Source organism: Ctenopharyngodon idella, chromosome 18, assembly GCF_019924925.1.
Source record: "Ctenopharyngodon idella isolate HZGC_01 chromosome 18, HZGC01, whole genome shotgun sequence".
In the NCBI taxonomy this organism is placed as follows: domain Eukaryota; kingdom Metazoa; phylum Chordata; class Actinopteri; order Cypriniformes; family Xenocyprididae; genus Ctenopharyngodon; species Ctenopharyngodon idella.
In genome coordinates this window covers 1,589,394-1,603,666 of record NC_067237.1, presented here as the reverse complement: position 1 = coordinate 1,603,666, position 14,273 = coordinate 1,589,394, and the positions used below count along the sequence as shown (strand labels likewise).

General features: G+C 37.1%; 1 protein-coding gene across 1 annotated transcript in view; it reads right to left on the bottom strand.

The window, feature by feature from the left end:
* Window positions 1-623: 623 nt before the first annotated feature.
* Window positions 624-14,273, bottom strand: part of si:cabz01090165.1 (uncharacterized protein LOC100333421 homolog) — a 163,242-nt gene continuing 149,592 nt past the window's right edge. The window contains exons 4-5 of the mRNA XM_051869624.1: window positions 7,525-8,186; window positions 624-1,633 (exon numbers count right to left, since the gene is read on the bottom strand). Coding sequence (XP_051725584.1) covers window positions 7,637-8,186 — 550 coding nt within the window. The 3' untranslated portion in view covers window positions 624-1,633; window positions 7,525-7,636. The remainder of the gene's footprint in view (window positions 1,634-7,524; window positions 8,187-14,273) is intronic.

Below are 14,273 nucleotides of genomic sequence, written 5' to 3'. Positions count from 1 at the left end.
TAATGCTAATACATACTATTTTAATTCTTATTGTAATAAGAACATATTCAATTATATATCCAATACCAAAACAGTTTAAGTTTTCCGTTTAAAAGCCCTTAAGAAAGTATAAAGTGCTGATAATAACAGTGCTGTGCTGTAATGTCTGTAAAGTACCATGATCAGGACGATTGAGCACCACATACATCTCAAATCTGCAAGTCATCGGTCCAGACCTCACGCAATGCGTCAGGACGGGACATCGACATGAAGTGCGTGTGCAGTGACATCATGTGGTGATACGAGTCATTACGCCTTCGTTCTATTAGCATAAACGCCTCTGGCTGCAAATAATCCATGTATTTGTAAACATTTGACACTCCATAGTGCAACAAGATAAACATTCTCTCAGAATATTGAGATTATGAGTAATGCATAGGATGGAAAATCACTAGCATATGATTTGTAGTATGCTTGACTTAACTTCCATTACACTCAGCCCTAAAGACCTGCTGGAAGAAACCTTTTCAATATGTTTCATTATGAAAATAATCACACCACTGCACAGAAGAGGGAAGTTAGAGTGTATCAGAAAACATCCAGTGTTATTTCTCTAGGTTAATGAAAAGTCTTCTCCACAAGGCTTGAAGAAAAATACTTTATTTCTTTATAAATCCACATAGAGTACCTATGAAAGCATAAAATTCCAACCCATATTTTTTTATTATTTTCTCCTTGAAATCAAAATGATTAAAATCAGAGATGGCTGAAGGTGTACTTCACATACAAATACGTCAACGGTCAATTGGAGGGAGAAAAAAGAACAGTATTTATTTCAGCAGGTCGGCTGTCAAACAGGCCTACGGAGTGTTTAGCATGGCCTACACTGCTTTCACAGAGTCTGTTGTCAGATATAGAGTTCTCAAAAGCGCCTTACCGTCAATCCTTGTTGATACAGGAGATTCGGAAAGTTTTAGTGCATTGTGATAATCAATGTTCAGCCGGTGCCTCTCCTGTTTGACCTAATCTCCAGATCCCAAGAACACACTCCCCATGTTTGTTAATCAGCTGAATATTGATCCATGTGTTTAGTTTCCCAATAAGAGAGAAAGAGAGAGTCATTAGCTGAGACAATACAGAGGAATCCATAATAAAGTGCTCCAGAAGGTCCACAAATGTTAACTCAATACCGACTCATCAATATTTAATCGAACTTTGATAAGTCTGAATCCACACGAGCCTTCGGGAGAACATTAAATCCACACATTTCAATCCTTTGGCACTGGACCATTGCAGAGATTGGAGCTGCTTCTTCTATTTAACAATGATATTTTGTCATAATATTTCCCACATCTTCACAAAAAACAACCGCAATGTATTCCCAAAAGAGTTTTCTTGTTTCTTCCCATAAAATTATTGGATGATGATGATTCTTTCTCGGGGCAATAACCTCTGGTTTTAAAATGAAACACTGCTCATATGCACCGAAGATGTACATAATAATATCCATGGTCTGGGGAGAGTCTTGCATAAAGAATTGAACACGGAGAGCTTGTTGTATTTGCCTTCCGACCCCAGCTTGTCCTATTAATAGATTGGATCCAATCCCATTTAATCTGGCATTCTGTTTTTAGCTTCCAGACAGTGAGTTTGCCTTGAAAAAACAACAGAGGCAAGAGATCAGATTCAGCAGCATAACACATTTAAACGGGTATATCTGCAAATAAAATGCAAAGGAATAAGTGAGGTCTGAGCGGACAGGTCTGAATGCATTCAAAAGTAAAAGACAGTGAACTCTTGCAGAAGACATTCCACCTCTGATACAGTGATTATTACACATTTATATACTTTTATGTACATTTTATATACTAAATACTTTGTGTGTGTGTGTGTGTGTGTGTGTGTTTAAGCCTTTATATGCTCGTTCATGTAGCTAAAAAACATAACATGACACTAGCAACACTAAGGTCATGGGATCGATTCCCAGGGAACATTGACATTATAAGTGGCTCCCACTGAAATCTGATCACAAGTGGCGACAGAAGATGCACTTGTGGTGTATAAACAGTGACCTATCTCTCCTGACCACTTGTGATCTGATATCAGGTATAAACGGGGCCTAGGAGAATCACTGAGTGTGTTTAATTTCAGTCAGACTAAACAAACAATTTAAAACGTGAACACTTTAGTATGACTGTCGTTTTTTGCGAAGTCTGACTGACTAACTCAGGGTTTTCCAAATTGGGTTCAGGAATTGAAGGAAAGCCAATAATTAATTAAATCATATAACTGAAATAAGTCATATATATGGGGTTCCCTGAACTATCTAACTAAAATATCAAGGGGTTAATAATTTAGATTAATACTTGGGGATCTCTGAAATACCTACCTACCTAACTAACTAACTAACTAAAATATCAAGGGGTAAATACTTTAGGTCAATACTTGGGGATCCCCAAACTAACTAACTAACTAACTAACTGACTGACTGACTGACTGACTTAAAATATCAGGCTGTAAATACTTGAGGATCCATGTAATAACTAACTAACTAACTAAAATATCAGAGGGTAAATACTTTAGGTCAATACTTGGGGATCCCTGATATAACTAACCACTAACTAACTAACTAACTAACTAACTAACTAACTAACTAAAATATCAGGGGGTAAATACTTTAGGTCAATACTTCGGGGATCTCTGATATAACTAACTAACTAACTAACTAACTAAAATATCAGGGTGTAAATACTTTAGGTCAGTACCTGGGGGTCCCTGAAATAACTAACCACTAACTAACTAACTAAAATATCAGGGGGTAAATACTTTAGGTCAATACTTGGGGAACCCTGAAATAATTCACAACTAACTAACTCACTCAAAAAACCAGAAGGTAAATATTTTAGGTCAAAAGGGGTTAGGCTGACAAAAACGTTTGTGAAACCCTGAACAAATGAACAAACTAACGAACTAACTCTAACTATAATTTCCTGTAGCTCAAACAGTAGATTCATGGTGCTAACAACGGCAGGGACATGAATTTGATTCCTAGAGAATGCATGAACTGATCAAATGTACAGCTTGAATGCAATGCAAGTCGCTTTGGATAAAAGCTGCCAAATGCATAAATGTAAATGTAAACTAATGTAAATAAATAAATCATGTAAAATAAATGACTACCTACTGTAGATAATTACAATTGTAGCTTGGCTTTTTCCATCATGTACGTTAACAGTGCCATTTCAGCAAATATTATCACACTAAACTTAATCCGTATCAGAGGAAACGGCACCCAAGGATACGCAAACAATTTTATCACAACATTGGCTGAGCTTGCATAAACAGACAGAGCGGGTGCCTATACATAGCGCATGCTAATTGGACATTTAACGACTTCATTAACTCCAACCATCATCAATTTACTCAGACTTTCCTCCCAGATATAATGCAGAACAAAGCCTCAAAGCAGCAGCAAGGACAAGGTCTGATGTGTTGCGGCAAGCTAGTTATCTGCAGTGAGCTCGCTAATGCTAGGCCTCATTCAGGCGGCTATTTTTAGCGCGGCGTGCCCTGCTGCAGCCTGGAGGGATTCTGGTTCGCAATGGCTGTCGGCAGGGAAGGAGAAGAGAGGTTGCGGCCCATTTTGCGCACAACAAATAGTAATTACCTTCTACTATGGGTCTTCTGGTATTCTACAACATCCCACCCCACAGATTAGCCCATTTGTCTCAATATCTGAGACACTAGGCCTTTACCCTTTTATCTCAATCTCTAAACCCCCATCACAATACTCATATCGGCCCTTTTTCTTCCATCATAGTGCCATTCTCTATCTCCGTAGCTCTTGTATCTCTATCCCCACGTCCTAATCTACCCCATTTCACACTGAGCAAAAGGAAATGTAAATCCATTTGAAGCTAATAGGAAAAGGAACTCTAGTTATGCTCTAATTTTAGAAACAGGACCTGCATTTCAATCAATTGTGGTCCATCAAAACGTTAGATCACGAATCAGTACTCAACTGAGCTACAGGCAGGGTTTGAAAATAACACCCGCCAATCGTGGAAGGTAACGCATATAAACTCACTAGCTCATAACCCATAAATGAGTCAAACTCATTACCAGTGGGTGATGATTCATAAATGATGCCCTTCAACCAGGAGCTCCAAACATTAGCAAAACAAAGCATAAAAAAGGGTCAAGTGCCACATCTTTAAAATTTGCATACATTTAAAAAAAAAAAAAATGAATAAATAATTAATGCAAACAATTATTATAAAAATAGTAATTATTATTATATTGTAAAAAATGTATTATAGTAGAAATTCTGAATGGCCGGTAACCTAAAACGTTAGTAGTCAAAAATAAGTTAATTTCAAACCCTGGCTACAGGTGAATAAAGTGAAACATCAAGCACCTCAACACTGTACGATCCAGAGATGCTGACAGGAGCTATGGGGCGTTTCAAAATCAAATCGAGATCTGGAATAAAAGATGGATGTTTTTGCAGGTCAAAAAAGGTGATTTAACTCTTATGTTTGAGAAAAGTCTTTCAACCTGATCAGATAGTAACTCTTTGTTCACGTAATTGTACAGGCAGCACAAGACTCGCTGCAGAAGCCGTTTGAAGTCTCCCCTGACAGTGACCCTGACAGACACCTCTGCCCTTCAACTCTCAGTCGTGCAGCGTGAGATTTCTGTCCATTGGAGGTGCTGTTTCTCAACGAAACAGATACGCTTCCACCTGTGCTTTCATCCTGGCCCATTCAGGGCTCCTCTGAGGCTTCTCAATAGAAGGCAACCATGACCAATTCACTGAGATGGCTCTCTCCTGGTTATGTTAAATGGACTCAACTCTTGATCCTGAGAGCTGAGGTGGTCCATTGCCGGATATTATCCACACTGCTGTAAGCGTGAGGAACCTGGCCAACCTAGATTGTGCCTCTGAGGGGCGTTAGGGCTTTGACTGAATACAAATACAACTGAAGTACAAACCAGTGCCTCTAGTGCTGCCGATGTGCTGGTGGTTGGTTTAACAAGAAGGAAAATAGCAGGGAAAAGTGACTGAAATGTAGTTTTCTACTTTACTTCCCTCCTCTGAAATGAGCTGGGACATGTTGTGTTTTGGATGCTGGTGTGACATTCTACTAGCTATAAGTAACTTTGCATCTACATGTCAACTAACTCTTATTAGAGTATTAGTAGACTGTTAGGTTAGGGTTCGAGTTAATAGAATAAGTTGACATGTCGTTGCAAAGTTACTTATAGTCAGAAGAATGTCTAAAGTGGACTATCGAAATGCTTTTTATTCAACTTTGGTAGCTTTGATGAAAAATATTGTTTTGGCTGACCAGCATCTAGGGATGCATAATATATCGGAACCATATTGGTTACATTGGCCAATATATGTGTTTAATTTATCGGTATCAGTTGAAACTGGTGTACATGTACATTTTCTATATTTACAGTATACATTTACATTACCATTGCCATCATGCAAAGTAAATTATAATGTTGCATAAATTTAACTGATTGATTTTTTAGTGTTTTATTTTTTATTCATTTACACAAAATTGTAGAATTTTAATATCCGGAATTTATCGATTATCGACCATTGCATGAAAATAATTAATGGCTTAATGTATTGGATTGATTTGGAGATCGCAGACAAAAGTCCAAAATCGGAGGCACAATGCTGCTCATTTACATGAGTGGTGATCACTGTGTTTGAATGAATAAAGACACGATCTGTGAAAAGCGTCACTGTTGGCTGACAAATTCCGCAGGTTAAATATCTAGGCCTGTCTGCGACTCCATGCAGTGTGAAATCTGTTTTGACTGGAACTGACATTGGCGATGACCAACAGTTGTGTTTAGTGTGAAAAAAGAACAGCATCTGATGATTCTGAAAGATGTATAGCGTATGGGCGTCATAACCAGCACTAACCAGCATGAAAATTCACAGGGGTCATTCACATTTCTTTGTTGACAAGCCAACAAAGAGCACTAAAAGACTGGAATACACTACACGACTTTTGCACAAATTTTTGCCCTGATTGGGGTTTTAGAGAGTCAGAAACAGTCTGCAGATTTTGGGCAGACAGATTTCACAGAAAATTTTGAAGTGTAAGATGGGCATATACTGCGAATTTTAGCTGCAGACTTTGATTTCGTCCAGTCGGAGGTTGTCAAACACATTTGATATTTTGAGCTGATTTTAGACACATCTTGTTTTCATTTGTCATGCATCTCCTTGCAACGCGGCACGTTTCTGTATGTGTTTGATGTTCTTAGAATGACTTGAAAAGTCTGGTAGTGTGTGATCCTCAGCCGTTTAGTGTATGATGCCCAGTTTTTCTCTGTAACCATTTACAAAGTCTATAAATGAATTATGCCTGGTGTATTGTGTATATATTAGGGGTGTGATGAGATCTTGTACCAAAATGTGATTTCTTGTCGAGTGAAAAACTGTCTCGCGATATCGTTTACGTTACATTACGGTGCCCACCGTGGCACCGCCTCCACTGTTGTTTTGCTTTTTTATAGAAATAAAAACCATTTAATTCAGTTGGATAACGGTTGCTTCGATTGTAAACTATTGTAAACGTCTACTCTGCTCATCCAGCACGAGCTGCAGCACCGCCGCTCCCTATACACAGAGAACGTGCGATCACAAATTCGAAAGCGAAAGTAAAACGCGAGCTCCCTGATGTGCGCAAATTAGGCTACATAGTTGAGTTTGTGGCAAAACCTTTTACAGTTCTTGAGTATTATTGTCTTTTACTGCATATGATAATTCATACTCAGGATGTAGAATTGAAATGATATTCATTACAAGATGATTAGTTAAAACATTTCAAATTTCACCTGCAGACTATTTTCCAGTCATTAATTTTGTCATTGAGGATTTTTTTTTTTTTTTTTTTAATGCTGTGCAAAAATCTCATCTCGTTCTCGTGAGCTAAGTATCTCGTCACACCCCTAGTATATATGTATGAAGTCACATGGACTCATAATACTGTGGTGAAGTGATAATTCAGATACAACCTCTGCAAAATACCAATATTTAGACACATGACCTGCATCTCACAAGGAAAAATAGTAATATGTTCTATTCCATACTCAGCAGGGATATGCATAAAATACACAAGTCTAATGAGCTGAAATGTGCAAACCATATGATTTCCTCCCATTTTCACTGCAAACATCCCAACTAGGAATAGCATTTCAATTTTATGCCTTTGTAATTCAAACGCATCCTATTGAACTAAACAACTGTCAGGCTATCAATTTAAATAGTGATCTCAAGTGCACCGTACCGTTCGGGAAATCTTTTTAGGCCCGTTGCCCTGACGCAGACAGACAGCAGAGTCGGTATGCCTGTAATTTATCCATTAAATGAGGTCTAATTAACAAAAATGGAACATCTCTGCATCAGCACTGTAGTGTGGGGAGATTCTATCACATTGGCAACCAGTTACCTAGCAACAAACCTTAACAGATAGAGGAGAAGAGAAAAAAAAACAAAAAAAAAAACGTCCTCACCTTGGACAGGAGAAAATCCTCAGTAAGGCTGCAGGATGCCGGCAACAGAAAACAAAACTGAATGGGTTGAGGTGTGAAGAGAATGGGAAGGGAGGCGGGATTGAACCCTGTGTTATTGTGATATGGAGTCATCCTCTTTTACAGATTTCCCGTATTCCGGGTTCAAGTCCACCACTGTGGTGCCTTTTAGCGCTCCATAACCCCCTTCTAGGCCATGAGACCCTTCTTGTCTGTCTGACCCCAGCGGGACGGAGGGCTTGCTGGAGGAGCCCGATGAGGACGACGACCTGGGCGGAGGACCCGATGCCGCCCCCTGCTGGCCTCCATTGGTCTGAGAACAAACGTTACTGACGCGGGCGGCCTTCTGCTTGTAGTGCTGGCTGTGAAGTTTATACTTCATCAGCAGGATGAAGATGAAGACGAGGACCGACGCCACGATGATCCCACCGATGACGATTATCATGGTGCCACCGAGGAACTGGTCGTGGATGGAGCGGCAGTGGCGGAACTCGCGCTCCGTGGTGAAGGACACACAACCGACTAGACGCGTACCGGTGAGAGCCGTGATGCCGTCATCGTAGACGGCCAGGACGCAGAGCTCGTAGTCCCGCGACGAGGCAAGATCGCTCAGTAAGAACAACTTATGGGAGGCAGGAATCATCCTGAGAGAGAAAGAAAAGATGACGCCTTGATCATTAAAAGTTTAAATAAATACACTAATAACTTTTGCTCACCAAGGCTGCATTTAATTAATCAAAAATACAGTAAAAATAGTAAAATTCTGAAAAAATTTTACAATTTAAAATAGCTGTTTTCTATGTGGATATATTGTAAATTGTCATTTATTCCTGTGATCAAAGCTGAATTTTCAGCATCATTACTCTAGTCTTCAGTTTCACGCGATCCTTCAGAAATCATTCAAACTGCTTGCATATCATTTATGTATAAGAGGAACAAAAGAGGGCCTAAGACACGTCCTTGAGGAACTCCATTATTAATAATGGATTCCTCAGAGAGAATCACATCAATTTCTACCCTCTGAGCTCTGCAAAAACAAGACCAAAGCATGCACATCACGGGCAAAAGTACTCAAGTTGGGAACTAACTTTCTTTCTTTCTTTCTTTCTTTCTTTCTTTCTTTCTTTCTTTCTTTCTTTCTTTCTTTCTTTCTTTCTGTCTTTCTGTCTGTCATGTGATCCCTGATCCTTGACCTGTTATTATAAAGGCTTGTTTGTGCAATTTTTAATTGTCCGATGTTACAGTTGTGTTACAGTTGTGGGAGTCCATTATTTTTTTTATTTTTTTTTTGCGTTTTTTGCGCCTTTTTTCCTGACTTTTTTCATCTTGTTTTCAACCAGGTTATCACCAAAACCCATGATACTTAATTTATCTAACAGTGTTGAATGATTGACTGTGTCAAAAGCTTTTTTGGAGATCCAAGAGTACAATACCACACATTTTACCCTTCGTCAATCTGCCTCCTTATAACATCTATTAAATAAAAAAGTTTCAGTCGAATAAGATTTCCCAAAACCTGGTTGAAAATCATAAATTAGATTTTTCTTGCATACGTAATAATACATCTGTTTATAGACTATCTTTTCTAACAATTTTGAAGCGATAATTTCAAGGATCATATCTATTTTTATTTATTTTTTCAATTTTTTTTTTTTTATGAGTGACGTGACATGTAGCCAAGTATGGTGTCCCACACTCGGAATTTGTGCTCTGCATTTATCCCATCCAAGTGCACACACGCAGCAGTGAGCAGTGAACAAACACACACACACCGTGAACACACACCCGGTGCATAGGCAGCCATTTTTGCTGTGGCGCCTGGGGAACAGTTGGGGGTTCGGTGCCTTGCTCAAGGGCCTTGCTCACTTCAGTCGTGGTATTGAGGGTGGAAGAGAGCGCTGTACATTCACTCCCACCACTGACAATTCCTGCCGGTACCGAGATGTGAACCCGCAACCTTTGGGTTACAAGTCTCTCTAACCACTAGGCCACGACTGATTTTCTTTCTTGTAAAATGGAAATGATCTTGGCTATCTTCATGTCACATGGCCATGGGATTATACCCTTTTCCAAAGACAGATTCACAATAAACGTAACAGTTGTAATATCTTGGACTTGGACCCTTGAAGATCTTCTAACATCTTAGTAATTTCATCTACCGTAACTTTAGTGAAAAATAAAGAGTTAGGCAACACCCCTGGTTTAAATAACAAAATCAATCCCATAAATTCCCCTAGACAAAGTGAGCTTATCCACTATTGATGAAAAGAATGAATTAAATGTATTAGCAATTTTACTTTTATCAAATTCTATCTCACCATTGATATATAATAACTATTCAGCACCTTCCACAAAGATGTAGGATCTCCCTTATTTGCTTGTATTTGTTCCTTTATAAAATTTTCATCAAATAAATGCAGCCTGGGTGAGACTTGATTCAAAAACTGTATTTCAAACTTGTGAACAGTAGTGTAAATTAAAGTGAAAGTTAAGTGAACAAATGTTCTGAGAGTTTCAGTTTAAACTCCACAAAATTCAATTCAGGGCAGATGGTTGTCATGAACACACAGTGTTTACAATATTGCCCATGCTGTCCAAAGGGAGACACGTGTCAAAGTAGATTTAAGCATAACATGTGCTCTGTGCCATCTGCAGCAGAGAGATTGTGTCTGCCCCGGGATGCACGCTTTTTTTATTTATTTATTTTTTCTCTCGACCTTTTTGCTACAGGACAGAGTAAGGAACTGCAACAGACACTGTCTTCATCAGGGGTCAGAGAGTTCGCAGAAGGTTGAACTTTGATACATTAGCAAAAAAGGAGAGGGGGTTATGTATATGATTGTAATTTTATTTAGCTATCAAGGTCCAAAATGAACACTCAACAAGCAGCAAAGGCAAGTTGAAATAAGCTTTGGTGAGTAAATAAAACATTGAACTGTATGAATTATAATCAGACTCTTGCTGATGTAACACAGCATAATGATGTCACAAACTGCTTAGTAAAGAAAACAACTCAGTATAAAACTGTTTCAAGTTACTTCATGTAGTGTATTATAAATACTTTATTATTCTGCATATCAATAAAAAATGATACTTCATGCCAAAAACATACAGTAATCACACAGGTCACTGATCAAATGTATGAAAACACAACCCAAGTGACCAGACAAAAGATTCCCTTGTAAATAATGCAGGCGTTTTAAATATTTTAAAGGAAAGATTTACTGATTTAAATTTACTGATTAAACATGCACTATAATTTTCCCAAACTAAGCAGCAGAAGAAATGGCATAACCCATTTAAAGATTAAAATATTTGACAACGCTTAATTTGAAGCCTGGATATATAATGCATCATAAAAGTATTTTTAATGCATTAATTGTGTCTTCTAATCCACCGTATAATGCATTATGATTTAATGAGTTATTGTAACCACAGTTATGATACATTATGCATTAAAAAAACAAAGTGTGTGTAGCAAGGAATCTGCAAATATTATAATACATTTTAACTGTTAATGCATTGCAACGTTCATTATGAGTACATTTATAATGCATTATAAAGGCATTATAAAGTGTTACCATTTTTTTTCCTACCCATTCCTAATCCCGTGAGTATAATTTTTTTGCAGGTTTGCTGAAGTTATGCGCAGCATGCATTATTCAGCGAGGCTCTGTCCAGCGCTGCGGTTGGCTCTGGTGCACTGAGGTGAGAAGATGAAGACCTGAGTCACGCCGCGCGGCTCGCCCTGGGTGACGTGCTGTGTATGTGTGTTGTGTGTTTGTGTGACCGTGAGCATGACCGCATATTTTTGCATTTGACCCCGTGGGTAATTGGCCAAGCTCCTTTTGCGAGCGAGGGGTTGACGGTCAGGGTAATGGTGCATGAGTGTGTGAGTGTAAGTGTGTGTACTGGTAACTTCTTAGACACTGTGGAGAGCTGCTCGCTCGTTTTGATTGCTATTGACAAAAAGCCACATATGAAATTACATATCAGCAGTGATTCGGGCCAATGTTGTCTTTTTGATGGGGTTACACTTTTATCAGAGATTGTAATACATGTCAGTGCTAGTAAATATTATGTTTTAGTGTTATGTTTCAATAACCAGAGCATGTCAGATCCAATCTGAATATTATTATAACAGCTTACTAAGGACATTTTTAAAAACATTTTGTAAAATCTAATAATAATAATAATAAAATATAAATAATAATAATTTTTTAAATACATTTATTTTAATAAATTATTATAAGTAAATAAATAAATAAATAACCAGAGAATGCCAAATATTAAATCTAATCTGAATATTATTATAACAGCTTACTAAGGAAATGTTTAATTAATGTAAAATATAAAACTTAAAAATAAAATAATTTGTTAAAATAAATGATTTGAAAAACATTTATTACATGATTTAGTTAAACAAATAATAAACAAATATATATATATATATATATATATATATATATATATATATAGTCAACATATCTATATATATATATATATATATATATATGTGTGTGTGTGTGTGTGTGTGTGTGTATAAATGAAAATAATTTATTAAAAATAAATGATTAAAATACATTTATTTTATTACATTATTTAATAAAATAATGTATTAAATCAATAATAAAATAATAAACATATATAAAAATATAAAAAATAATATAAAAATAAGTTATTAAAAATAATTTAAAAATACATATTTTAATGAAATAATAATTAAAAAAAGTAATAAAATTATAAATAATTTAATAAAATAGATTTCAAGTAGAATATGCCTTATCAATAAAACTCCCATGAATAAGGTATTACTGTAAATCGTCTCAGGTTATGACTATAACCATAGTTCCCTGAGAAGGGAACGAGACACTGCGTCCAATAGGATCCTATTGGACGCAGTGTGGAGTTCCCTCGAAAGGGAACTGTCTGCTTTTACACTTTAAGTGACCACTGATTAGCTGTCCTATTATTTTTTTAACTGTATTTGCATTGCAATGTTCATCCACACATTGTTTTATGCCTCTTAAGCGTTAAACACTGTTAACAGCACTGTCAGTGAGTTTTAATAAGCGTTAGGTTTCGAGTAGCTACAGCTCTGCACCGCCACAGTTTCATGTGCTAATGAGCAGATACAGGAATCTCTCTTCAGTCTGTTCCTCTGGATCCTCTCACACGGCATTTGATGGATATATATTGAGAAAAATTCCTCTCACTTCTGGCAGCCGTTGGTCCTTTTAAGCTGCCGAGGGTCAGGCTGCTGCACCCCTGTCTCTGGGCTGTCACTGTAAATGGAGAAGGGGGTTCGAGCTCTTCTGAAGATGTGTCACTTGGCACAGAGACCCTGTCATCTCACTGTCTTCTGAAGGAGCTCATACAGCTTAATTACCCACTTAAAAGCAGCTTAAATTAAAGATGAAAACATGCAAATAAAGAAGGACATAATAAAGAGAGCGAGAGAGAGAGATAAAATGATGAATGTGAAAAAGATGAGGTAAGATAATGACAACAGTGACATTCTCAAGCAGAGACCCTCGTCACCTGGAGCCCTTTTAAAGGAGCAGTTTTTCTCATTTTTAAAAAAATCGAAAACAGGCAATTCAAATCGGTTTGACTTTCTTACTTTCATTTTTTATTTTATATATATATATAAGGGGCGTTTCCTCTGAGGAGGCAAGGGAGGCAGTGCCTCCTCAAAAAAACATGATGAGAAAATAATCGATATTACAAAAATAATACAACGCAAATGTTACAAAATTTGACATTAAAAAGTGTAAAAGTCACTTGTTTTTCTAAAGAAACACTGTCAAACAGCGACACCCGCAGGTAAAGTTACAGCGGGGAGTCTGCGTCTTTCTGCCTTCCTTCAGCTCACAGAAATAAAGCAGAGCCTCTATAGTGTGCGGTGGGTTTAGTGGGGGGTAATTGAAAATGAATGGGGGAAAGTCACGTGAGAGGAGGCAATGCCTCAATTGCGCTATGATTGGATATGATCGGTTATGATTGGACCTGATTTAGTTCGTGCGATAAATCCCGCCTCTTGTTTACATGCGCGTTCTCGTCGAATCGGCCTGAATGAAGACAGTGATGGCGTTAATGGGAAGACTAATTAAAAAGTAAGTAAACAACTGTCACTTACATATCACCTCTTTATTTCATGTCAAAATCAAACTCGAAATGGCCTGAAAACATGATGACTGCGGGGGGTTTTAATGAGCAATCAGCGTGGTGAAATTAAAGGTACATCTTCGTGTCTGTGACCACTGACCAGTGCGTACAAGCTTGATGACTGCTGAAAATAAATGGACTATTATAAAGAAAAGCTGAATATTAGTTAATAATAATAATATATATTGTTTATATAAATAATATATATTGTTATATATTATATATAATATATAATATAGATTGTTTAAATTGTTACTGCCTTTAGTTATTATTTTGGAATAAATGTAAAAATGAGTAAAAACACTAACTTGATTAAATTTATACTTGGTTTTAATAAATAGAACATTACATAGTGTAAAAATAACAAAATAGAATTGTATTTGGTCTCTTTTTTATGTAATGTTAAATTAAAATTGTGTAACAGGGACATAAATGTGGACTTTGCCTCCTCATTTTAAAACACCACCGCACACCACTGATATATATTTCTTTCTAAAGCTACTTTTTGTGTGTCTATTTGATGCTTTTCTCATTTAACACAATAATTACATTTTGGGGGATAA